At 48.4% G+C, this 27498-nt stretch overlaps 1 protein-coding gene across 1 annotated transcript in view; it reads right to left on the bottom strand.

The window, feature by feature from the left end:
* Positions 1 to 27498, bottom strand: part of TGM2 (transglutaminase 2) — a 69197-nt gene that overhangs the window by 27324 nt on the left and 14375 nt on the right. Inside the window, 2 exon segments of the mRNA XM_083360842.1 lie at positions 13001 to 13119; positions 23988 to 24230. Coding sequence (XP_083216968.1) covers positions 13001 to 13119; positions 23988 to 24230 — 362 coding nt within the window.

Here is a 27498-nt window from a genome sequence, read left to right as displayed (position 1 = left end):
AAGAATGAAAAGAAAGAAAGAAAGAAAGAAAAAGAAAGAAGAAAGAAAGAAAGAAAAGAAAGAAAGAAAGAAAGAAAGAAAGAAGAAAAGAAAGAAGAAAAAGGAGGAAGGAAGGAAGGAAAGAAGGAAAGGAAGGAAGAAGAAAGGAAGGAGAGGAAGAAAGAAAGAAAGAAAGAAAGAAAGAAAGAAAGAAAGAAAGAAAGAAAGAAAGAAAGAAAGAAAGAAGGAGGAGGGAGGGAGGAGGGAGGGAGGGAGGGAAGAAAGGAAAGAAAGAAAGATGAAGAAGAAAGAAAGAAAGAAAGAAAGAAAGAAAGAAAGAAAAGGGAGGGAGGGAAGGAGGAAGGAAGGAAAGAAGGAAAGGAAAGGAAGGAGGGAAGAAAGAAAGAAAGAAAGAAAGAAAGAAAGAAAGAAAGAAAGAAAGAAAGAAAGAGGGAGGGAAGAAAAGGAAAGAAAGAAAGAAAGAAAAGGGAGGGAGGGAGGGAGGAAGGAAGGAAGGAAGGAAGGAAGGAAGGAAGGAAGAAAGAAAGAAAGAAAGAAAGAAAGAAAAGGGAGGAAGGAAGGAAGGAAGGAAGGAAGGAAGGAAGGAAGGAAGGAAAGGAAAGGAAAGGAAGGAAGGAAGGAAGGAAGAAAGAAAGAAAGAAAGAAAGAAAGAAAAGGGAGGGAGGAAGGAAGGAAAGAAGGAAAGGAAAGGAAGAAAGGAAGAAAGGAAGAAAGAAAGAAAGAAAGAAAGAAAGAAAGAAAGAAAGAAAGAAAGAAAGAAAGAAAGAAAGAAAGAAAGGGAGGAAGGAAAATACTGCAATAGCACTGACATACCGCTTCACAGTGCTTTACAATCCTCTCTAAGCAGTTTCCGGAGTCAGCTTCTTGCCCCCCCCCCAAAAAAAACACAATCTGAGTCCTCATTTTACTGACTTTGGAAGGATGGAGGGCTGAGTCCAGCTTGAACCAGTTAGGATCAAACTCCCGGCTGTGGGTCGGGTTTTTGCCTCCGATCCTGCCCCCAAACCACTGCACCAGCAGGCCTCTTTGAGGCAAGATCCCCGATCAAGGATGTCCCCAAACGTGGTCGAGAAAGTCGAGATCCTCGAAGTTGTCAGAAATAGATGGTACATCCTTGCGACTGGGGTGGTACGAGACCCCTGCCTTGGAAAGCGGGTGGACTAGACGGAAGACAGCCTGCCTCCAGAAATCATGGGCGCTCCCTCACTGGAGGTTTTTAAGAAGATGTCTGAGATGGTATGGGGTCTCCTGCTTGAGCAGGGGGCTGGACTAGAAGACCTCCAAGGTCCCTTCCAGCTCTATTCTATTAAAAGACCTCCAAGGTCCCTTCCAGATTCTATGTTCCAAGATGGGGGACGCGAGAATGCTATTGATCAAAGCTCCACCTGTTTGTTTGGGTTTTTTTTTAAACGGGCATCCAAATAGCTCCAAGTCCTACGGAGGTTGGCTAAACAGAAACAGTGCCACAAACACACCCCTGAACAAAGGCCATGGCAAAAATAACAACGTAATATAATGTAACATAACGTAACAACATAATACAGTAAAAAGTAAAGTAAAGTAAAATAAAGTAAGGTAAAGTAAAGGTAAAGGTTCCCCTGCACACGCGTGCTAGTCGTTTCCGACTCTAGGGGCCGGTGCTCATCTCCGTTTCAAAGCCGAAGAGCCAGCGCTTGTCCGAGGACGTCTCCGTGGTCACGTGGCCGGCATGACTAGACGCCAAAGGTGCACGGAACGCTGTTACCTTCCCACCAGAGCGGTCCCTATTTTTCTACTTGCATTTTTACGTGCTTTCGAACTGCTAGGTTGGCAGAAGCTGGGACGAGTAACAGGCGCTCACTCTGCTATGCGGCACTCGGGATTCGACCCACCAAACTGCCGACCTTCTGATCGACAAGCTCAGCGTCCTAACCCACTGAGCCACCACGTCCCTTTTAAGGTAAGGTAAAGTAAGCTAAAATAAAGAAACTAAACTAAAGTAAAGTAAGTAAAGTAAAGTAAAGCAAAGCGAAGCGAAGCGAAGTGAAGTGAAGTGAAGTGAAGTGAAGTGAAGTGAAGTGTCATGGTTCCAAGAGATGAAACCCACAAAGAACTTCAAGGCATCGTTCATCTTGGAGAATCATTGACATAAAGTAAAAATAATAAAATATAAAATAAATGAAAGGAAATAGGCTTTCACGAAAAGGTTGGGTAACATTTGTCCAGGGTGGTATAAAACCTCGGGTGGCTGGGTGGACTAGAAGACCTTCAGGTGTCCTCCCATCCCTACAATTCCATGTTTCTATGAGAATAAAACAGGAAATAGGAAAGTCAAGTCAAGTCAAAGCCAATGAAGCAGAGAAGGGCGACGACTCCCCACGGGGTGGACTTTACGCTCTTGCTGATACGTCTAAAAATAGTGCTGGCCTTTTTAGCAGCTGCATCCCAGGGCTGGCTCAGCTTCAGCCTCCGATGAAGAAGGACACCCAATCCCTTTCCTACGTAGGGCTGCCAACTCTTGTTTTCCCATCCTAGACTCATGCTTTGCATTTCTCTCTCTCTCTCTCTCTAGAAGCAGGCCCTGACTTTTCTTCGCCTTGTTTCAGATCAGTCTTAGGCCTGTCTCGCTAGTTTGGACCTTCTGGGTCCCTTCTAGAAGGGTTGGTCATTCCTCCTAACCTTATCTGCAGATTTAGTATGTCCTTTGTCACATCAAAGTCCTTCAAAAAAAAATAATTATGGAACGGTCCAGGATGGAGCACGGTGGATTATAGCAGCCTTCCAATATTTGGGGGGCTGCCCCAAAGAAGAGGGGGTGGTCCACCTCCAAAGCGCCGGAAGGCAGGACAAGAAGCCATGGATGGAAACCAAACAAGGAGAGAAGCAACCTGGAACTAAGGAGGGGATTTCTTGGTGGAAGTTGTGGCGTCTCCAGAAGTTGTGGAGGTTTTAAAGGAGAGAGTGAGCCACCGTTTGTCTGAAATGGTATAGGGTCTCCTATTTGAGCAAAGGGTTGGACTAGAAGACCTCCAGGGTCCCTTCCAGTCCTGTAATTCTGTTGTTCCCTCTAGACTAACGTGCAGTCAAAGTGATAGGTCTTGATCTGATCTGAATCCACTTAGGACACCCTTATAGATCCATCTCACAGCTGTATCATCTAACTCAGGGGTCTTCCAACCTGGCCCTTTTAGGACTTGTGGACTTCAACTCCCAGAATTCCTCAGCCAGGTACACGTGCCTGGCTGAGGAATTCTGGGAGTTGAAGTCCACAAGTCCTAAAAGGGCCAAGTTGGAAGACCCCTGACCTAACTCATATTTATCCTTTTACTATAGTAACGAAAATTAGGTTTCTCTCGATCTGATGGATCCAATTGGAGGAGTGTTTGGCCTGATCCAGTTTTAGACCAGCTCTTCTCCTGCTCTTCCCTAAGTTCTCTCTGGCACAAAGTCAAGTTCTCTTTTGTCAGGAAAGAAAAGTATTGGTCCATCTGTCTTCTGTCCCCTACAGCTAAATGATAACGTAGCGCTAAGTGGATCTCCTGCAGAAAAGATGGATCCCTCCTCATTCAGACCAAGTTTGCCTTGTGGTACGTGAGCTCTTGACACATCTGCATTTGGGGTGGCAGATTTTCTGAGGCGTTTTGGGGTGGAGGAGAAGAACCAAAACTCCTTCTGAAGGCCTGGAGTGGTGCCACCCAAGAAGATCTTGATCAGGACTCGAACAGGACCTCAACGTTCCTCCTAGCAAGTCCTCAGGTACCAGGTGAGGTCCTTTGGGAACTGTACTTTGATCTCCTTTGAGGGCGGGGGGAGGAAAAGGAGGTGAGCTGGCTGGCTGGGGAATTCTGGGAGCTGAAGTCCACCCAGCTTCAAATGGCTGAGGTTGAGACATATGGATCTGGCTGGGGAATTCTGGGAAATGAAGTCCACCCATCTTCAACTGGCTGAGGTTGAGAAGCATGGATCTGGCTGAGGAATTCTGGGAAATGAAGTCCACCCATCTTCAACTGGCTGAGGTTGAGAAGCATGGATCTGGCTGAGGAATTCTGGGAACTGAAGTTCACCTAGCTTTAAGTGGCCAAAGTTGAGAAACATGGATCTGGCTGGGGAATTCTGGGAATTGAAGTGCCCCCATCTTCAACTGGCTGAGGTTGAGAAGCATGGATCTGGCTGAGGAATTCTGGGAACTGAAGTTCACCTAGCTTTAAGTGGCCAAAGTTGAGAAACATGGATCTGGCTGGGGAATTCTGGGAATTGAAGTGCCCCCATCTTCAACTGGCTGAGGTTGAGAAGCATGGATCTGGCTGAGGAATTCTGGGAACTGAAGTTCACCTAGCTTTAAGTGGCCAAAGTTGAGAAACATGGATCTGGCTGGGGAATTCTGGGAATTGAAGTGCCCCCATCTTCAACTGGCTGAGGTTGAGGAAGATGGCCTCCAGCCTCTGTTTCCTCCACAAAAGAGTCAATTTCCCAGCAGCACGAGTAGGGCATCTCCAGGGAGACTCGTCCGTCAGGAAACACATATTTGTGTAGGCTTTGTGGGGTGAATGCAAACAGATCTGAGCGTCCTCCAGCCTGGTGGGAATTTTCTGCCCTTAAGTAGGTTCAAGGCTTTCACATCCAGTTCCCTGCCTGCGGAGAGTCTCGGTCCTCAGTGAGGTCCTGGTTCTCCCAAGGGTGCTTCTTAAGAGAGGCAAGTGGGCTTTCTTGGTGTTCTTTGGAGACGTTTCGCTTCCCGTCAGAGCTGAAGAAGCTTCTGGGAGGAGAAGTGAAATGTCTTCAGAGAAAAACAAGGAAGTCCAGCTGCCTCTTGAAAAAAAAACACCTTTGGGACATCCCGTTCCCTGGCGAGTCAAAATCCATCCTGTCTCTGCCAGTCCTCTCCTCCTCCCTCCTCCCTCCTCCCTCCTTCTCTTCCTCCTCCTCCTTCCTCTCTCCTTCCTCCTCCTCTTCCTCCTCCATTCTCCTCTTCCTCCCTTCTCCTCCTCTTCCTCCTCCTCAATCCTCCTCCCTCCTCCTTTCTCCCACTTCCTCTCTCCTTCCTCCTCCTCTTCCTCCTCCATTCTCCTCTTCCTCCCTTCTCCTCCTCTTCCTCCTCCTCAATCCTCCTCCCTCCTCCTTTCTCCCACTTCCTCTCTCCTTCCTCCTCCTCTTCCTCCTCCATTCTCCTCCTCTTCCTCCTCCTCACTCCTCCTCCTTCCTCCTTTCTCCCACTTCCTCTCTCCTTCTTCCTCCTCCTCTTCCTCCCTCCTCCTCCTCTTCCTCCTCCTCACTTCTCTTCCTCCCTCTCCCCCTCCTCTTCCTCCTCCTCCTCCTAACTTCTCTTCCTCTCTCCCTCGTCCTTCTCTTCCTCCTCCTCCCCCTCCCCCTCCCCCTCCCCCTCCTCTTCCTCCTCCCTTTTCCTCTTCCTCCCCCTACCTCTCCTCCTCTCTTCTCTCCCTCCCTCCTCCTCCTCCTCTTCCTCCTCTTCCTCCCTCTCCCCTCCTCTTCCTCCTCCTCCTTCTCCTCCTACCTTCTCTTCCTCTCTCCCTCGTCCTCCTCTTCCTCCTCCTCCCCCTACCTCTCCTCCTCCTCCCTTCTTCTCCTCCCTTCTCCGTCTCTTCCTCCCTCTCCCCCTCCCCTCCCCCTCCTCTTCCTCCTCTTCCTCATTCTCTCCCTCCCTCCCTCTCCCCCTCCTCCTCTCCTCAGCATCTTCACTTCCAGCGACAAGGTGAGCCAAGTGAATGAAAAAATGAACAAGCAGCTCCCTTTGTAGGCGTCAAGCCATAACGTTGGGCGTCAGGGTCCCTTGAAAAGGCCAGCCCTCCTCGGAGACTTGACAGTGGGATTATCTGTGGTCATGAAAGGCCTTTTGACTAGCTGGGGATGAAATTTAAGAGGGGGATTTACGTGCAGATTACAGGCAGGTTTTTAGGGATGGGTCTGGCTTTGACCGGCTGTTCCAGAAAATCAGGGCCGAGAGCCAGGCGTCTCCAAGAGCACCTAAGCTTCCTGCTGCAAACCACAGACTCGCAATAAACCCTGGTTATGAATCTGCCCCTTCTTTCCCTCCTTGGCCAGGATGGGCAGATGCCCTTTTCAGCGTCTGTACCTTTTCGCAAGAGGAATTTCACCGTCTCTTTCTGCGGGACAGAACATTTTGTAACAGCCGTTTGGATCTCCGTCTGGGGGGGGGGAGAGGGAACACAGCAAGCCCCGTTGCCCTCATTTGGGGAGGGGGCAGGTTTTGAAGATGCCGATGGACTGATGGATAACGGGGGCCGTGAATTTCACCCAGATGCTCTGGGGGAGCTGATAGGAAGGAGAAAGTGAAATGCAATTTATATCTTCCGGCTGGATTGGATGAAGCAGGAAAAACTGCTGGTTTTCCAGAACGTGGAAAATCATTTTAGTGGCCTTTAAAATATGGGCTGGGAAGAAGCTCAAGTTGGACTGTGAGGTCAGGCACACCAAAGCTGTGCAGGTGTCCCTTGCCAAGGTACACAACAAGCCGGGGGAAAAAACCTCTGCTTTTGTTCCAAGAGAAGATGGAAATCTGGGCAGCTGTCAAGCCCTAAATCAAGGATGACAATCTGTAACCCTTCCCAGCTGACTTCTTTATTGTTTCACACCTATCGACAGAATCTTTGCCAGACTAAAGATTTGACTATCTGCATCTACAACACACCCTGGGAACCAGTCAGGAGGGGCTGTCTTCACCCTCTTTCTCTCACATGGGATATCCAGGCTGGGCTGCTTCTTACTCTTCTGCAATGCCTCTGTCCCTCTTCTGATCCACTGAACTATAGTCCATCACATCAGGTGTGGACTTCAACTCCCAGAATCCCTCAGCCTCCAAGTGTGGACTTCAACCCCCAGAATCCCTCAGCCTCCAAGTGTGGACTTCAACCCCCAGAATCCCTCAGCCGCCACGTGTGGACTTCAACCCCCAGAATCCCTCAGCCTCCAAGTGTGGACTTCAACCCCCAGAATCCCTCAGCCTCCAAGTGTGGACTTCAACCCCCAGAATCCCTCAGCCGCCACGTGTGGACTTCAACCCCCAGAATCCCTCAGCCACCATGAAACAACGGATGGAAACTAACCAAGGAGAGAAGCAACCTAGAACTAAGGAGGAATTTCCTGACAAGGAGAACAATTAACCAGTGGAACAACCTGCCTCCAGAAGTTGTGGGTGCTTCATCACTGGAAGTTTTTAAGAAGAGACTGGACAGCCATTTGTCTGAAATGGCATAGGGTTTCCTGCCTGAGCAGGGGGTTGGCCTAGAAGACCTCTGAGGTCCCTTCCAATATTCTATGTTCTTGTTCTGGGAAACTCCCAGAATCCCTCAGCCACCACATGTGGACTACAACTGCAGAATCCCTCAGCCACTATGTGTGGGTTTCAACTCCCCGAATTCTTCAGTCGCCATGTGTCAAGCCCAGTTATTCATCAGGGACAGCCTTGGCCATACTCAAACCAGGATGCCCAGGGCGCCGTTTACTTGCCGGTCAGAGGGCCTGGGAAGCTTTTAGGAAAGATGGATGGGGAGATGGGGAAAGGAGGCCCAGGGGAAAACGTCATATCTCCAGGAATGAGTGGCAGAGAAGATGACACGGCTATCAAGCCCAGGCTGCAGTTCCTGAGCAAAGGGCCCATTCCAGGCACAATTCAACTCCGTATTGTGGAGGGTTAGGGTCAAAAAAGTCAAGATGGAGGTCAAGTTGGGGCAACAGTCCAAATTGTGTTATGTGCATTGCACATGACATCCTGGAGTGTTGATTGTGGTCACCGTTTGGCTTTGTACGTACTCAGATTAGACATGTATCTATGCGCCTCTGGCTTTGTAGGCACTCAGATCAGACGTTTTAATTTTTTTTAAGCATTTTAATGGTTTTTATTTTTTTAAAACGATTTAAAGATTTCAATTGTAATATGTGTTTTTGAACTGTGAACCGCCCAGAGTCGTTTGCTGACACGGGCAGCTATAAAAATCAAATTAAATCGCATCCCATCAAATAAAGTCAAATCAATAAATCTTGACCGCCTTGGCCATGCTCAGCAAACACCCTTGACTCAGTTTCTCTCCTTGCCTTTCAGTAGCAATCCTCAGCCACGAAGCCACTGCAGTCCTGCCTTCATTCTCAAAATTTGGCATCTAACATCAGAAACATCTGCCAGGCTGTCCCACCTCCTTTACACGGACGATCTGAAGCTGTATGGAAAAACACCAACTGCTCAACACCATCCGTATATACAGCCAAGATATTGCAATGGAGTTTGGACTGGACAAATGCGCCGTGCTTAAAATCATCAGGGAAAAACAGTGAAAAATTGAAGGAACCAAGACACCCTACGGAAATAACATAAAAGGGTCTGGTCTGGATGAAATGATCATATTTGTACCTGGGCATCCTTCAAGCTGACAACATTAAGCACACTGAATTCAAGAAAAAAGATTAGAGGTGAATACATGAAGAGAGTGAAGAAGCTCTTAAAGTCCAAACTCAGCGGAGGAAACACCATCCAGGCAATTAATACTTAGGAAACTCCAGTCATTAGATACACAGCTGGAATAGTGGTCCGGACTCAAGCAGGACTAAAAGCAATGGATAGGAAGAGCAGAAAAATAAGGACAATGAATCAATCATCCTTCATCCTTAGTAGCGACGCTGACAGACTCTACTTACCAAGGCAAATAGGTGGGCGTGAAACGTTGCAAGGACATCAGATGGTCGAAGAAGAAAAAAAAAGGCTTTGGAAGAATATTTGAAGGACAACGAAGAAGATACACTGAAATTAATATATCAGGAAGGCTTACTGGAGAGAACAAACTGGCCTACAAGAGCGATCAAACGAAGAAGAGAAAGGAGGGAAGACAAAGCATTACATGACCAACACATTTAAAAAAAGAAAAGTAACAGATAACGCAGATAACAACAAGACCTGGCAATGGCTAAGAGCAGGAACGTTGAAGAGACAGAGGGGCTAATTCTGGCCACGCAAGACCAAGCCGTAAGAACAAAGGTATACAAAGACAGAATTGAGAAGACAGTGAGAAACAGCAAGTGCTGCCTCTGAAAAGAAGTCAAAGAAGCGAGGACCACCTGGTGAGCAGCTGCAAGAAGATCAGCCAGTCTGACTACATACAATGGCACTACTTTGGAAGACAATATAGTAGCTGTGACTAGGGGGGCCTTTGCCCAGGTTCGCCTGGTGCACCAGTTGCGGCCCTATCTAGACCGGGATGCCCTGTGTACGGTCACTCATGTGCTCGTGACCTCTCGTCTGGACTACTGCAACGCTCTCTACATGGGGCTTCCCTTGAAGACCACTCGGAGGCTCCAACTGGTACAGAATACAGCCGCGAGAGTTGTCTTGGGAGTTTCCCGGTACTCCCATGTTACACCTTTGCTCCGTGAGCTGCATTGGTTACCAGTTGTCTTCCGGGTGAGGTTCAAGGTCTTAGTGATGGTTTTTAAGTCCCTACATGGCATGGGTCCGGAATACCTCGGGGACCACCTGCTGCCGGCGTCGACTCCCCTCCGCCCTGTGCGTTCCCACAGAGAGGGCCTCCTCAGGGTGCCTCCGGTCAGGGAATGCCGACTGGTGGCCCCCAGGGGGAGGGCGTTCTCTGTGGGCGCCCCGGCCTTATGGAATTGGTTGCCGGTTGAGCTCCGGACGGCGCCTGACCTTCGCTCCTTCCGACGCGATCTGAAGACCTATTTATTTGAACAAGCCGGCCTGGCCTGATGGGGGATGTGTTGGGGTTTTTTATTGTGGTTTTTTACATTATTATTTATTGTTTTAGCTCAGGCTTTGTATTTAATTCTCTTTTAACTTTTGTACCTTGTATTTTATATGTGCCCTGTTCACCGCCCTTAGTCCTTCGGGAGAAGGGCGGTATACAAATATAATAAACTTTAAACTTTAAAGTACTAACAACGGTGCACTGGAAGATCTGCAAGAAAAATACCCTTTGCCTGCAAGCAAGAATTGGTGGCACCATAAAATAGAAATAGAGCTGGAAGGGACCTTGGAGGTCTTCTAGTCCAGCCCACTGCTCGAGAACACTTACACACCCACTGGCCAATTAACATCTTAAAGACATAGCATTATGGTTAATACATTTTCAACCCAACATTGTAGGCTAACACCATATGCCTAACAGGTGGCACCATAAAATAGAAATAGAGCTGGAAGGGACCTTGGAGGTCTTCTAGTCCAGCCCACTGCTCGAGCAGGAGAACCTGTACCATCTCAGACAAGTGACCGTCTAGTCTCTTCTTAAAAACCTCCAGGGATGCAGCACCCACGATTTCTGGAGTCAAAGCTGTTCCACTGGTTGATTGTCCTTAAGTGTCAGGAAGTGAACAGCCCTTAGTCCATGTCCATGTCTAGTCAGGTTCACTGCAAAGTGTCAACACCACCAAGCATTCATGGAAAACTGGAGACAGTATTGGCAAACCACCAAATGGGAAAGGCTGGGCTTTGCTTACTTTGGTGCCAAGATGCCACCGGTCACGTCCAAAAAAGAAGCACAAACATGTTTTTAAAAAAATTACTTTCCTAGTCGCCAATGTTTAAAAATAGGGTTGCATGTTACGGTACGCAGTGGTATGCTTTCATATTTTTAGCCATGTTGCCCTGTGGTGAGATGGGTGGCCAACAAATTTTTAAAAATAAAGACATCTAATAAAGGAGAATGTGTAGCTCAGGGTTGACAGGAGGCGTCCTTGATGCTCTCTGAGTTTGGTGGTTTTCTTGCGGATGTTTCAGGACCCAAAATGGGTAACATGTTGCCTAGTTTGGGTTATGAAAGGTCTGCAAAAAAAAAAAAAACCCAGCTCAGAGAGCACCTGGGACCCCCCCCCCAAATTAATCTGTTTTGTGGAGGGATCCTAAACTCTGCAGTTCCTGGATGGAAGGAGACCCTGGAAACAAAATTGGGGTGATGGTGATTTTTTTCCCCCACTTCACATGATTTGCCCTGGTCATCTCCCGTCTTGACTACTGCAAAGCGCTCTACATGGGGCCACTCTTGAAGAGTATTTGGAAGCTTCAGCTGGTGTGGAATGTAGCCACGCAAGCAATTTTGGGTGCCCAGAGAAGGACACACATGACACCTCTGCTCCGCAAACTACACTGAAGTGGATCCACTTCAACGTGTTGGTTGTGACCTATAAAGCCCCCCCCATAGCAGAGGGCCAGGTTACCTACCCACCCCTCTTTATTCCACCAGCCCACCCCAACCGATCAGGCAGGGAAGGCCGGTGGCAGGCCCCGTTAGGTAAAGAATTCTGACTTGGGAAGGGGGGGTTTCCAGGAATGGAGCTTTCTCTGCAGGCCCCCACTGTTCTGGTCTTCCAGAAAGGGGTGAAAACACAGCCCTGTGTGGGGAGCCCTGAAACCCCCTCCCCTCTGCCTTTTCTTAAAACCGGGTTTTAATTATTTTATTCTTGTTTTTAACTGCTTTTATTATAGGACGTATATATTGTTTTGATGTTTTATGTCTATATGTATGATAGATAGATAGATAGATAGATAGATAGATAGATAGATAGATAGATAGATAGATAGATAGATGATAGGTAGGTAGGTAGGTGGGTGGGTGGGTGGGTGGGTGGGTGGGTGGATGGATAGATAGATAGATGATAGATAGATAGATAGATAGATAGATAGATAGATAGATAGATAGATAGATAGATGATTGATAGATAGATAGATAGATAGATAGATAGATAGATAGATAGATAGATAGGTGGGTGGGTGGGTGGGTGGATGGATGGATGGATGGAGGGGCTGCATGGATGGGTGGATGATAGATAGAGATAGATAGATAGATAGATAGATAGATAGATAGATAGATAGATAGATGATAGGTAGGTAGGTAGGTGGGTGGGTGGGTGGGTGGGTGGATGGATAGAGGGGCTGCATGGCTGCATGGATGGGTGGATGATAGATAGATAGATGATAGATAGATAGATAGATAGATAGATAGATAGATAGATAGATGATAGATAGATAGATGATAGATAGATAGATAGATAGATAGATGATTGATAGATAGATAGATAGATAGATAGATAGATAGATAGATAGATAGATAGATGATAGATAGATAGATAGATAGATAGATAGATAGATAGATAGATAGATGGATGGATGGATGGATAGATGATAGATAGATAGATAGATAGATAGATAGATAGATAGATAGATAGATAGATAGACAGACAGACAGACAGACGGGTGGGTGGATGGGTGGGTGGGTGGGTGGATGGATAAATGGATGGAGGGGCTGCATGGCTGCATGGATGGGTGGATGATAGATGATAGATAGATAGATGATAGATAGATAGATAGACAGAGAGATAATACATAGATAGATAGATAGATAGATAGATAGATAGATAGACAGACAGATAGATAGATAGATAGATGATAGATAGATAGATAGACAGAGATAATAGATAGATAGATAGAGAGAGAGAGAGAGAGAGAGAGAGAGAGACAGAGACAGAGACAGACAGAGAGACAGTTACAGAATAGCAACAGGTTGTGGGGAGATAGACCGACACACCATCCATTCCTTCCCCACCAAAAAAATCTTTCTCTCCTCAGCTGAATGAAACCAAAATGAAACAGTCAATCTTCAAGATGGGTGAGAAGATGCCCATTTTACTGATCGATTGATTTAGAACACTGACAGGGCTGCCTCTCTTACTCCCAATAGTCCTAGCTGACTCCCAACATCATTCACAAAATCGGAATAAACAAAACCCAGAAAAACCCACAATGACATCACATATCGAACCGCAGTGCCACAACGTTCCCCTCAATGATACATTTGGGTGTTCACTTCCCTCCTAACCCAGTTCCTGAGTGAAAAATCCAGGTCTTTATGGTCCTCTGGAAGGCGAAGGGGTGGGGTGGGGGGCTTTAAATGTTGGGGAGAGGCTATCCAAAGATTGGCCACCACAGAAAATTTGGCCCCACCAGGAGAGGCGGTCTCACCCACAGCTGGACAAGAGAACAGCTCACCTGTCCGAAGTTCCATGGGACGGGGACAATGTAGTCCTTTGATCCTTGGTAGATCAGGCCTTGTTGAGTCAACACATACTCAACCCGGTCCTCTTCGTTCTCCATGTAGGTGGAGTCCTCTGGCAAAAAAGAGGAAGCTTGGATGCAGGAGGCAGTTTTGGGATGGAGAGAAGCCCTGACCCAAGAGGACTTCCGCAGAACATCTGTGTCCACCTACCCCCGGGGCCCTGGTCTTCCAGAACTTTGGCCAGCCACCCAGAACATTGGCCATCCTTGAGCAGGGGGCTGGACTAGAAGATCTCCAGGGTCCCTTCCAGTTCTATTCTGTTCTGTTCTGTTCTATCCTAGTCTACTACCAAAGCCCTCCAAAATCAAGAGGACATCTGATTGATGCAAAATCTGATTCCATATTTCACCCCCAGAAACTCCCAGCCACCTTGGCTGAGGATCACGGGAGTGGGCAATCCAGCCCACGTCCCAAGGACGGCCAACCTGGAGAAACCACCTTGAAGCAAAGAATGAACAAAGACAGATGACTTCTCCTGAAAAAATACACCCGGCTTCATTCTTTGCTGTCAGCAAAACAGAGAGGTTTCCTCTTATCAGCAGCCAAGAAAAGCTTCAGGAAGGTGAGGATAATGGGAATTGATTAGTTTATCAGTAATCCCCTTGAAGCAAACCGTGTGTTGTTGGTTTGTTGGCTTGTGTTGGGAGAGGGCCAACTCCCAGACTCCCGACAGGAAAAAAAACAAAGTTACGTTTTCAAGGTTGATTGAGATCATCCCTTGAGGTTCTCCATGATGTTCAGTTGGACTTCAGCTGTCTTTGGACCAGGTGACAATTTGTAGCTTTCAGTCTGGCCCCAGAAGCTAAAGATGAGCCCAGGGGTGTCCACAGAGCAGGTCAAAAAAGTCAAGATGGCAGATTAAATGGGTGCAACTGAAACTCCGATGGTGGAGTCTCCATCACAGCCTTCAGTATTCCAGCTTGACTTGTTTGACAAGGTCCTTCAGATCCTTCTATGGTGACCCATCTTAGCCACCAGGAAGAGATGGTTTTCTGGCTCTGAGCCAGAATGGACGGTGGCTGAGAGGCTACCTAGGAAAATTTCTCAGTCACCCCAAAATATGAGGGGGTTCCTCCAGAAACCTGGTCAAGTATCCAGGAGCTGCAGGTCATCTTCAACGTACAGCCACAACTGGGCCAGAATTTCCACTGTAAGCAAGGCAGCTGTAGATGTGCATCACACCCAATTTTATGTCCCATTTTTGCCACAAGCGAACCACTGCAGTTGTTAAGTGAATCGCACCGTCGGTAAGTGAATCCAGCTTCCCCCATTGACTTCGCTTGTTGGAAGCCAGCTGGGATGGTCACAAATGGTGACCACACGACCCATGATGCTGCGACAGTCCTAGATACCTGCTGGTTTGTTAAGCACCCAAATTGGGATCAACCGATTGTGGGGACGCAGCAAAGGTTGTAAGTGTGAGGGTCCGTTATAAGTCTTCTTTTTTTTTTCAGGGGCACTGTAACTTAGGACAGTCATTAAATGAACAGTCGTAAATGGAGGACTACCCGTATTCGGGTAGTTGTGACCTGAACTCTCATTTTGTATCCATTCCAAGCATCTGTGCCAAGCTCCGGGCCTTCCTTGCCTAGACCCACTCTGGTAATTAAGGGTTTCCCTTAATTAATTAATGAGCTGCAGACTGAAAAGTAAAGGGGTTCCATCCCCCCGCAGCTGTGACGCAAGGAATGGAAACGCCTGCGCCACCCTGGGCAACAGGGAAGATTATATTTCCCAGTTGTGCTCTGGGTAAGTTTTTCTAAGCCCTGTGAATTGATCGGGGGTGTGTGTGTTGGGGGTGTTTCTGATTAGTTAAAGTGAATAAATTTTAAAATAAAATTAACAGGGAACTGATTAAGTTATCTAGTTTGGTAGTGAAGCCTCTGCAAGAAAGCCACAAAGCTCAGAGAGCATCAAGGACTCCAGAGTCCTCCCCCTCCCCCCCCCTCCTCCTCCTCCCTTCTAGCACTGATGATGTTACCTAGATGGGTTATGAAATGTCTGCAAGAAAACCACCAAGCTCAGAGAGCAAAAAGGACCTCACAGTCCATTTCCTCCTCCTCCTCCTCCTCCTCCTCCTCCTCCTCCTCCTCCTCCTCCTCCTCCTCCTCCTCCTCCTCCTCTGGCACTGATGATTTTCCCTAGTTGGGTCTTGACCCCATCATTGACGTCTCCTCCCCAGACTCCGCCATTCCCGAAACTGCCCCCTGTGAATTGATGGGGGGGTGTCTCTTCCTGCCCTCTGCAGCAGAAGACCTGAGAAGCCCATCCAGCCCTGTGGGATCCTCCAAGCCCCACCCCCGCCAAGTGGGGCTTCCTCATCCCTTCATCTGGCGGCTCTTTAGCGCAAAGGCTGGTAGACTCCAGGGAACCGGGACGGGGGTCAGCCGGGGAACAGGGGGTCCTGGAGTGACCTCAGCGGGGGCACCGAAGCCGTGGAGCAGCCTTGGAAGCCTTCCGGCCGGAGGTCCACTAAGGCTCCTCCGTTCCCACTCAAGCTCATTGGTGCCCCTGGGTCTTCCAAATCACAGAAGGACGGTGTTGATGGGGCCGCGGTCGCCTTCTAGTCCAACCCTTCTGGACTTGAAGAGAAGAGAGCTGGAAGGGAGCTTGGAGGTCTTCTAGTCCAGCCCCCCGCTCAAGCAGGAGAACCTATACCGTCTCAAGACAGGTGACTGTCTAGTCCAGTCTCTTCTTAAAAACCTCCTGGGATGGAGCGCCCACTGTTTCTGGAGGCAACTTCTGTTCCACTGGTTGATTGTCCTCACTGTCAGGAAGTTTCTCCTCAATTCCAGGTTGCTTCTCTCCTTGTCTCTGACTTCACCTACGTCTCTGTGTATTTACTTATGTATCTATTTTTCCTCATTTCTGAACTACTTCTCTCCCTCTAACAGAGGCTCTGGGCGGTGTACAATAAACGTTGAAATAGAAAACGGCAGAGGTAGCTCTCAACTTACAGCCATTTGCTCGAAGTTGCAACAGCACTACCTCTATGCAGCTAGTCCTCAATGTTCAACAGTTAGTGACTGTTCAAAGTTACAACGGCACTGGAAAAAGGGACTTATGATTGTTGCTGCATCCCTCGTGGACACCTGATCAAAATTCAGAGGCTTGGCAACTGACTCATATTTGTGACGCTCGCCCCGTCCCCCAGGGTCAGGCGATCCCCTTTTGCGACCTTCTGACAAGCAAAGTCAAGGGGGGGGAGCCAGATTCATTTAATGACCGTGTTACTAAGTGGAAAACTGCAGCGATTCCCTTAACAAGGGTGGCCAAGAAAATCTATACAAAATGTTCTGCAGATGGCATTTAACACCGGTGAGGTTAGCAAAAATGTTTAAAAACTCATCAAGGAGAGAAGCAACCTGGAACTAAGGAGAAACTTCCTCACAGGTGAGAACAATTAACCGGTGGAACAACCTACCTCCAGAAGCGGTGAATGCTCCGACACTGGAGGTTTTTAAGAAGAGACTGGACAGCCCTTTGCCTGAAATGATGTAGGGTTCCCTGCCTGAGCAGGGGGTTGGACTAGGTGACCTCCAGGATCCCTTCCAATATTATTATTATTAGCCCACTGCTCCTTGGTGGAGCAAGTGGGCTAATGCCTCCTTAAGTAACACCAGCTGCCTGCAATTAGTGCAGGTTCGAGTCCCACCAGGCTCAAGGTTGACTCAGCCTTCCATCCTTCCGAGGTAGGTAAAACGAGGACCCAGATTGTTGGGGGCAATAAGCTGACTTTGTAATAATGTCGCTTGGGGTGTGTGTGAAAGCCCTAATAAGCAGGCATATACATAGAATGAAGGCTACTGCTAAGCTTGTAAGCCTCCCTGAGTCTTCGGAGAAGGGCGGGATATAAATGGAATAAAAATATTATTATTATTATTATTATTATTATTATTATTATTATTATTATTATTATTATTATTATTATTATTATTATTATTATTATTATTATTATTATTATTATTATATCTAGCAACTGTTGGAAATGTAGACAAAAACCAGGCATTCATTACCATCTTTGGTGGACATGCCCCAAAGCTAAAAGATTCTGGTCAAGAATACACACACGGTTAGAGAAAATGACTAAAAAAACCACATAGATTTTAAGCCAGAATTATTTTTGTCAGGCCTAATGGTAGGCAACTATGAGAAAGAGTGTATATATCTAATTTTACATGTATTAACTGCAGCGAGAATTGTATTCGCTCAAAATTGGAAAAAAGGAAGTTTTACCAATGGAGGAAGACTTACCTAATTAAAAAAAATTAGATTGTGCGGAAATGGATAGATTGACATTGAAAATGAAAGAGAAAGAAGATTCCATGTACTTTTAGAACAGGGGTGTCAAACTGCCGGCCTGCGGGCCAGACGCATCACGCGGAAGCTGTGCCCACCCCATGGCAAAACTGTCCCGGTATGTTGCGTGACATCACGTGACGTTGCAGGTTGACATGTCTGCTTTAGAACATGGGATACCTTTTATCAATGGTTAGAAAAACGAGGTAGAGAGAAAGGAATTTAAACATGTATTAGTAAGTTAAATGTTGGAACCTAGACAATGTCTTGCTGATAATATGTTAAAATATTATATATTGTATATATAAGTATATAGCGGGCTTTTTTTCTCATAGAACGCTCAGAACGGAGTTCCGGCACCTTTTTTTGGATGGAACCTTGAAGGGTAGGCAAGGTTGGTTGTGTGACATGTGTGAGTTCCGGCACCTTTTTCTTTTACAAAAAAAGCACTGAGTATATATATACAACTGTGGCCAAGAAAGGCCATAAAATGGGGCAAAATTCACCTTAACAACTGTCCTGCTTAGCAACGTAAATTTTGTTCTCCACTGCAGTCGTAAGCAGAGGACTACTTGTACATAATCACAAAACATTAGAATTGGAGGGAGGGGGGAGGGATTGTTAAATATAAAATGTATTGTAAAACTTTTCAATTAAAAAAAACATTAGAATTAAAATATTAATTCTCATTAAATTCTCTGTTTAGAATTTTTTTTATTTATTTTTATTTTATTTTATTACATTTATATACCGCCCTTTCCCGAAGGACTCAGGGCGGTTTACAGGGTAATTAAAAACCAAAATACAAAAGTTAAAAACAAGTTTAAAAAAAAATTAAATTTATCCCTGTATAAATAAAACCCCAGTTAAAATAAAAATTCAACTCTCATTTAATTCTAATTAAATTAAACGTAATGATACGTTAGAGTTAAAACTGCGAGAATTGAAATTTGTCAAAAGGTCAGGCTGTTTTTCCTACGCAAACGGTCATTTTTTCCAACCCCCCCCACCCCCCCTTGTTTGTCCTTTCTCCTTCTCCTGTTTTCCTTGAATGAGTCAAGGAAATAGACACACCTCGGGGAGGGGGGGGGAGAAAGACTTTTGTTCCCCCGGTTAGGTGGAAAAATAATCGCAGGGCCAGAATGTTTGAATCCACGCTAAAAACCTCTGGAGGACGAGTATTCATCGCTTGCGAGCAAGGAAGATGCGTCCTTGCAAAGGAAGAAATGGGGCTGGAAAGAAAGATATTTTTATCCTATTTGTTTTCTCTTTTGCAAGAGGCCGATCAGACCGGCCCGATGGGATGGTCAAGCCGGCGTCTGCCAACACACGTCATCAACATGTGGAAGGAGTGATTGTTTGCTCAAGGAGAAAGGCGGCCTAACATTCGGGCTACTCCGATGTTTGGTCTGGGCTGCCGTGAATGTGTCATGGGAAAAGCCCCCTTTCGCAAAGACGTGTTGAAAGAGAGGCCGGGGGTGGGTGGGTGGGGTGTGTGGATGGGACGCCAATCTTTTTTGCCTGACATTTTAGATTTCCTTCCAAAAGGCTCTTTGTGGTTCTTTTCGCTCTGCGGTTTAGTGAGAAGAAACATCGAATAACAGAGTTGAAAGGGACCTCGGAGGTCTTCTAGTCCAACCCCCTGCTCAATGTAGGAGACCCTACTATGCCATCCTGATCAAATGGCTGTCCAGTCTCTTCTTCAAAACCTCCAGTGTTGGAGCGCCCACAACTTCTGGAGGCAAGCAGTTCCACTGGTTAATTGTCCTCACTGTCAGGAAATTCCTCCTTAGTTCCAGGTTGCTTCTCTCCTTGATGAGTTTCCATCCGTTGCTTCTTGTCCTGCCTTCAGGTGCTTTGGAGAATAGCTTGACTCCCTCTTCTTTGGGGCAGCCCCTGAGATATTGGAAGGCTGCTATCATGTCCCCCCTCGTCCTTCTCTTCATTAAACTAGACATGCCGAATTCCAGCAACCATTCTTCGTATGTTTTAGCCTCCAGTCCCCTGATCATAGAACACAGAATAGATAAGTAGAGTTGGAAGGGACCTTGGAGGTCTTCTAGTCCAATCCTCTGCTCAAGGCAGGAGACCCTATATCATTACAAACAAATGGATTTCTTCTTGAAATCCTCTAGTGTTGGAGCAATCACAGCTTCTGGAGGCAACTTCTGTTCCACTGGTTAATTGTTCTCACTGTCAGGAATTTTCTCCTTAGTTCCAGGTTGCTTCTCTCCTTGATGAGTTTCCATCCGTTGCTTCTTGTCCTGCCTTCAGGTGCTTTGGAGAATAGCTTGACTCCCTCTTCTTTGGGGCAGCCCCTGAGATATTGGAAGGCTGCTATCATGTCCCCCCTTGTCCTTCTCTTCATTAAACTAGACATGCCGAATTCCAGCAACCATTCTTCGTATGTTTTAGCCTCCAGTCCCCTGATCATAGAACACAGAATAGATAAGTAGAGTTGGAAGGGACCTTGGAGGTCTTCTAGTCCAATCCTCTGCTCAAGGCAGGAGACCCTATATCATTACAAACAAATGGATTTCTTCTTGAAATCCTCTAGTGTTGGAGCAATCACAGCTTCTGGTTCTGGAGGCAACTTCTGTTCCACTGGTTAATTGTTCTCACTGTCAGGAATTTTCTCCTTAGTTCCAGGTTGCTTCTCTCCTTGATGAGTTTCCATCCGTTGCTTCTTGTCCTGCCTTCAGGTGCTTTGGAGAATAGCTTGACTCCCTCTTCTTTGGGGCAGCCCCTGAGATATTGGAAGGCTGCTATCATGTCCCCCCTTGTCCTTCTCTTCATTAAACTAGACATGCCGAATTCCAGCAACCATTCTTCGTATGTTTTAGCCTCCAGTCCCCTGATCATAGAACACAGAATAGATAAGTAGAGTTGGAAGGGACCTTGGAGGTCTTCTAGTCCAATCCTCTGCTCAAGGCAGGAGACCCTATATCATTACAAACAAATGGATTTCTTCTTGAAATCCTCTAGTGTTGGAGCAATCACAGCTTCTGGAGGCAACTTCTGTTCCACTGGTTAATTGTTCTCACTGTCAGGAATTTTCTCCTTAGTTCCAGGTTGCTTCTCTCTCCTTGATGAGTTTCCATCCGTTGCTTCTTGACCTGCCTTCAGAGGCTTTGGAGAATACCTACCCAATTCCTGCAACTGTTCTTCCTATGTTTTAGCCTCCAGCCCTCCAATCATCGCTGTTGCTCTTTTCTGCACTCTTTCCAGAGTCTCAACATCTTTTTTTATATTGTGATGACCAAAACTGGACATCAGCAACATCAACATCAATCAACATGTCAGACCTGAGTCCAATATGTTGGTCACCGCAGAATAAGAGAGTTGGAAGGGACCTCTTCTTTGTGACAGCTCCTCAAGTTGTGGAAGAGAACTGTCCTATCGCCCCTACTCCTTCTCTTCATCACACCTACTCCCCTCAATTGTCCATCGTATGGTCTAGCCTCCAGACCCACATCCATCCTTGTTGCTCTTCTCTGCCCAAGAGGTGCCCACAAGGAGACCAGCCATCCTCTCTTGACTTCTGAAGAGGGTCCACATCTGGAGATTGAAACAGACCGGACCTCCAGTCCCCAAGACCTTCTGCTCACCTCTTGGAAGTTGCTTCTCCATCATCTATGGGGTCTTCAAAGAACAATGGAGTTCTCAGAAAGGGGAGTTTGAGTGACCCAGGATAAGGGGGATAATATCTACCCTGTTCCTCAGGAAGTCTTCCCCGTCTTACTATGTGGCAAATTATGGACAGGAAGATGGCCCCATGATATCTCAGTTCAAAAGCCCTTTGGAGTTGATCTCCTGCCACAAGCAGAGGATTGGACTAGAAGACAAAGATGATCAGGGCACTGGAGGCTAAAACACATAAGGAAATTGGGTATGTCTAATTTAATGAAGAGAAGGACCAGTGGTGACATGATAGCAGTCTCCCAATATCTCAGGGGCTGCCCCAAAGAAGAGGGAGTCAAGCTCTTCTCCAAAGCACCTGAAAGGCAGGACAAGAAGCAACGGATGGAAACTCATCAAGGAGAGAAGCAACCTGGAACTAAGGAGAAACTTCCTGACAGTGAGAACAATTAACCAGTGGGACAACCTGCCTCCAGAAGTTGTGGTTGCTCCAACACTGGAGGTCTTGAAGAAGAGACTGGACAGCCACCCGTCTGAAATGGTGTAGGGTTTCCTGCCTGAGCAGGGGGTTGGACTAGATGACCCCCAAGATCCCTTCCAACTTTATTATTATTATTATTATTATTATTATTATTATTATTATTATTATTATTATTATTATTATTATTATTATTATTATTATAGAATGAAGGCTACTGCTAAGCTTGTAAGCCGCCCTGAGTCTTCAAAAAGGGCAGGATATAAATGGAATTAAAATAAATAAAAATAAATTATTATTATTATTATTATTATTATTATTATTATTATTATTATTATTATTATTATTATTATTATTATTACCTCCAAGATCCCTTCAGACCCTATTATCCTATGTTCTGTGTTTGGGAATCCACCAAGGGCGGACAACCTGAACTTGTGTTTCTTGGCTGCAGCTCTTGGGAGTGGGTCACCCAGTAAAAATAAGTAGTAAGCAAAATAAAATCACAAGGGCAATAACTGTGGCCATCAACGCAGCTCCTGGATAATGCTGGATATAATCCTTTCCGCTCAGCAAACGCTTCCTGCCCTGTGGGAAAACCTCTTTGGTTGTGTGAGATGCCTCCACTCGGAACTGCCAAAGGCTAATTGCACACAACACTTTCTCTATACAAGGGCTGGGCCCTAAAGACGTTGTTTATCTAACCAGGGTTTCCCAAGCACACAAAAATTAGCCATGTTTCTCAGGCAACGTTCTAGACCAGAAGCAACGCAATCGCATGATGGGACTTGTTCACGGAAACGCAACACATCCGTATGCTCAGCCAGTTGACGGTGGGGAATTCGCTTTAGCTGAGACCCCAAAGGATGCAGCCAGCTAGTCCTCGGCTAACAAACCTTCGTTTACTGCAGGGGTAGGCAACCTTGGCTCTTTTATGGCTCATGGACTTCAACTCCCAGAATTCCTGAGCCAGCCACGCTGAGGGGGAAAGGGAGAGGTTTTCAAGCTGAGCCATGCTGGCTGAGGAATTCTGGGAGTTGAAGTCCTCAAATCATGAAGGGGCCATAGTTCCCCCATGCTGGCTGAGGAATTCTGGGAGTTGAAGTCCACCAGTCATAAAAGAGCCAAGGTTGCCTACCCCTGGTTTAGTAACTGTTCAAAGTCACAACATCATTTTTTAAAAAATGACATGACTGTTTTTCACATTTAGGACCGCCAAACTGGGACACTTGGTGACTGACTCGTGCTTACGACGGTCACAGAGTCCCCAGGGGGTCACGCGATCCCCTTTTGTGACCTTCTGACAAGGAAAGTCAAGGGGAAAAGCCATATTCGCTTAACGTCCGTGTGATTAACTTGACAACTGCAGGGGTTCACTTCAGAACGGTGACAAGAAAAGTAATAAAATGGGGCAAAACTCACTTAACAACTATCTCGCTTAACGACAAAAGTCGAGCATTACCTGTATTCAAAGTTATAACGACACTAAAAAAAGTGACTTCGGAGCGTTTTCCACCCTTACAACCATGATCAAAATTCAGATGCTTGGCAACTGCAACTGGCTCATAGTTATGACGGTCGCAGCATCCCCCGGAGTCACGTGATCCCCTTTTGCGACCTTCTGACAATGGGGCAGCCAGACTCATTTAACAACCGTGTCGCTAACTTGGCAACCGCAGTGATTCACTTCCCAAATGTGGCAGGGAAAATTGCAAATTGGGGCAAAACCCAACTCCACAACGGTGTCGCTTAACAATGGAAATTGTGGGGTCAGTTGTGGACGCAGTTGAGGACTGCGTGCCCCTGAATGACAGTAATGAGTTAGAAGAATCATCTCTGGCATCCTGGGAAGTTACTGCTGCTCAGCGTAGGAGATCCTTCTCCAGGGTGGGTCCCTCAAGTGTTGTGATTCAGGGTCAGCCTGTGGGTTCGGCATTTGGGTCGGACGACTCAGAGGAGGAGGAGGGGGGTGTTGGAGAGGTTGCTGATGAGAGCCCTCAGCCAGGCCCCTCCCACCTGGTCACGACAGAGACCCAGCTGTGTGAGCCTGACAGCGTGGATGAAGATGACCCACAGCTGGCCCTGTTCAAGGACGCCCGACGCAGGAGGCAGTCAATCAGGAGTAAACAGAGGAAGGCAATGGGGCTCCTCGGAAGGAGGCAGAGAGAAGCCACGCCCTGAACTGTATTTAAGGGGGAATGCGTGGGAGGGCTGGTTTGCTGAAGGCAACCGCTTGTAAAGCTCCTGTTTCTTGGTTTGTGTCTTGTTCTATTTGTTTTTGTAGCAATAAATTTGGCAGGCGTAATTCCAGCCTCTTGCCTTCTTGTAAAAGGGGTTGTCCCTGCCTTTTCTGCCGGGCCGGTAGCAGGCTGGTACAGAACATCAAGAGGGGTTGGCTCTGCAACCCAGGAGAAGCTCAGCCGATCCTCAGGGTGGAGAAATCTGGGCCGACGGTGCTGGGAGGGATCTCCCCAGATCTAGCCTGGAAGAAGGAGAAGTCTTACCTGGACACCAGGGGTTGAAGAGCAGTACGAACTCCCCCAGCGGGAAGCTGGAGCCTTGGGCCTGGCTGGAGGCGTCCAGGACCAGACTGTAGCGGCCGATGCGAGCGTCTGGAGGGGAGGCGATGGCCACCGTGAGCGAGAGGCCCTCCTGGTGCTCCACGGCCGAACTCCAGGCCGAGCTCTCCAGGGAGCAAGAGAGCGGGAAGGGGGCCCGGGTCCCCGAGGTCTCGATGGGGCAAGGTCCTGCGGGAGGGATTGATAGAGGGAGAGAGGGAGGGAGGGAGGGAGAGAGGGAGGGAAGAATGGAGGAAGGGATTGACAGAGGGAGAGAGGGAAGAAGGGAGGAAGGAAGGGATTGACAGAGAGAAAGAGGGAGAGAGGGAGGAAGGGAGGGAGAGAGGGAAGGAAGAATGGAGGAAGGGATTGACAGAGGGAGAGAGAGAGGGAGGAAGGAAGAGAGGGAAGAAAGGAGGAAGGAAGGGATTGACAGGGAAAGAGGGAGGGAGAGAGGGAGGGAAGAATGAAGGAAGGGATTGACAGAGGGAGAGAGGGAAGAAGGGAGGAAGGGAGGGATTGACAGGGAAAGAGGGAGGAGGGAAAGAAGAAAGAAGGAAGGAAGGGATTGATAAAGAGGGAGGATTGAAGGAAGGGAAGGAGAGAAGGAAGGGAGGCAGGGGAGAGAGAGAGAAGAAGGAGACAGGCGAGTTCGTGATCCAATCCTTCCAAGGTCTTATGGGAGTTTCAGGGATCGCCCCTTGTGGTGCTGGGGTGTGTGTGTGTTTGGGGGGGGTCCTTTCAGGAAGCCCCTAAAGGCATAAGGGGAAAAGGTGTCCCACGAGGAAGACTCGGTATCCCCTGCCCGCAAACTCTTTTGTCCCCTCGATGGATTGCTCCGCACTCCGGATCAGTCTGTCTCAAACCTGCTCACCGGAAGACGGGTGGACTTCAACTCCCAGAATTCCCCGGCCAGCAAGGAGACCACCCCAAAGGAGAGCAGAGGCCAACCTATCCCGGCTCCCCAAACAACTTACGCCCAGCCCTTGCCTTGCCCGGCTCTGTGGCTCCCCCCCCCCCCGTCCGACTGCCCGGGGCAGCTCCTGGCAGGCCTTTGGGGCTGTGCCCAGGTGCCAGGGGGCTGGCAAGCGCCCCCCTCCCCCTGCGCTCTCCGGCCAAGGGCTCTGGCCCTGGGGAAGCCGGGGGGGGGGGATTCTGGGCGGCCACTGCAAAGCCCTGGGCAGGAGGGGAGCTCATTGGTCGGTAGGTGTGCAGGTGTGTTTTTGTCTCTCTGCGTGTGTGTTTGTGCTCTTCTCACCCAGGACAACTACAGTTCCTCCTGCCCCCCGCCCCCCCCCCCCGAGATTAGGCTGCTTTACACCACATGCTCTGTTGGCATCTCATAAAGGCTGGGCTGATAGTCAAGCAGGCTGGGCACCTGCCCCACCCTGGCTGTAAACTTCCATTGGCATCTCTCCCTCCCTTCCCTTCCCTTCTCTTTCTCTCTTTCCTTTCCTTTCTCCCCTCCCCTCTCCTCCCCTCTCATCTCCTTCCTTCCTTCCCTCCCTCTTTCCTTCATCCTACCTTCCTTCCTTCCTTCCTTCCTTTGTTCCTTCCCTCCCTTCCCTTTCCTCTTCCCTTCCCCTTCTCCCGTTCCTTTCCTTTCTCTCCTCTCCTCTCCTTCCTTCCTTCCTTCCTTCCTTCCTTCCTTCCTTCCCTCCCTCCCTTTTCCTCCTTCCTTCCTTCCTTCCTTCCTTCCTTCCTTCCTTCCTTCCTTCCTTCCTTCCTTCCTTCCTTCCTTCCTTCCTTCCTTCCTTCCTCCCTCCCTCTCTTTCCTTCCTTCCTTCCTTCCTTCCTTCCTTCCTTCCTTCCTTCCTTCCTTCCTTCCTTCCCTCCCTCCCTCCCTCCCTCCCTCCCTCCCTCCCTCCCTCCCTCTGCCCAGTGCCAGGACAGGCTGCCTGCTTGCCCTGCCATCTGGCAGAAGGATGGGCATCTGTCACAGTGAGAGGCTGGCATCAGAAGCCGTGTGCGAAAAGACACACGCGCCTGCAGGGAGGGGTGTGTTTGCCTCCCCCTCCAGCTGGCCACTGAAAAGCCGTCTCGCCCCCTGCCGCCCCCCCCAGCTGAGGAGGCCGAGCGCTGACTCAGCAGCCCCAGGAGGGGCGAGACAGGGGCTTCCTTCATCCTTGCAAAGAAGGGGGAGGGAGCGGGAGGCAGAGAGGTGTCGCTTCCTGGGGGGGCCCTGCCAACTCCTCGCAGCCCAGCCCAGCCTCTGCCCACCCACCCACCACCCACCGTGCCAGCAACACCGGCTCTTTGTGCCGAGAGGCCAGGACAGATGGGGACGGGGGGGGGAAGGCTGCAGGACAGACCCTCCTTCAGGTTCGCCTGCCTTGACCCCGACTCTGCCCTTCAATAGAGACAGGGACCCTATTCATCCAGGCCCAGGAGCTGGCAGGATGCCCCCCTGCTGGGGGGAGTGAGTGCAAGGCAGGGTCACCTTTTGGCCAAGCATAGCGGGGGGGGGGTGTCTTCTCTTGCCCACAGCCCAAATCCCCATCTCTCCATCAATTACAGTATATTGGTCACAATCCAGCAGGGTCTGCAAACATCATGGCGACAGCGCCAGTTGTATCCTCAACGCCGCTTTCCTCGTAAGGGGGCGAGGTGGGGGCTGCCCTCTTGACTTTCCTTTTTTTGACTTTGGATTTAAAACCAGTTTCTGTGCAGCAGATGGGTTCTTTAAGATGGGTTGACTTCAACTCCCGGAATTGCTCGGTCAGCTAAAATGGGTGGTCGTCAAATCCCAGGATAGCCCAATTTGCTATGGTTGCCCAGGTTCGCCTGGTGCGCCAGTTGCGGCCCTACCTGGACCGAGATGTCCTGCGCACAGTCACTCATGCGCTCGTGACCTCCTGATTGGACTACTGCAACGCTCTCTACATGGGGCTGCCCTTGGGGACCACCCAGAGGCTTCAACTGGTGCAGAATGCGGCCGCACGAGTTGTAATGGGGGTCTCCCGATACTCCCACGTAACACCTCTACTCCGCGAGCTGCATTGGCTTCCGGTTGCCCTCCGGGTGAAATTCAAGGTGCTGGTGATGACCTATAAAGCCCTACATGGCCTGGGTCCGGGGTATTTGAGGGAACACCTGCTGCCGGCATCAAATGCCCTTCGCCCAGTGCGACACACAGGGAGGGTCTGCTCAGGGTGCCGCTGGTGAGAGATTGCCGGCGGGTGACACCCAGGGATAGGGCCTTCTCAGTGGGGGCGCCTGCCCTCTGGAACCAGCTGCCGGTGGAGCTGAGGACTGCTCCCGACCTCCGATCATTCCGCCGGGGCCTGAAGACCTGGCTCTTTGAGCTCTCTGGCCTGGACTGAGAGTATTAATTGGGGTTTTAATTGGATTCTAATTGGGATTTTTATTTATTCAAGGTTAATGTAATCATTTTAATTGTTTTTAATTTTTTTAATTGTTCTATTGTTTTTTAAAAAACCTTGTGAACCGCCCTGAG

The sequence above is a fragment of the Vipera ursinii genome (assembly GCF_947247035.1).
Source record: "Vipera ursinii genome assembly, chromosome: 3".
NCBI classification, from domain to species: Eukaryota; Metazoa; Chordata; class Lepidosauria; order Squamata; family Viperidae; genus Vipera; species Vipera ursinii.
The sequence above is the reverse complement of the archived record's forward strand: the minus strand, read 5'-3'. Positions and strand labels throughout refer to the sequence as shown.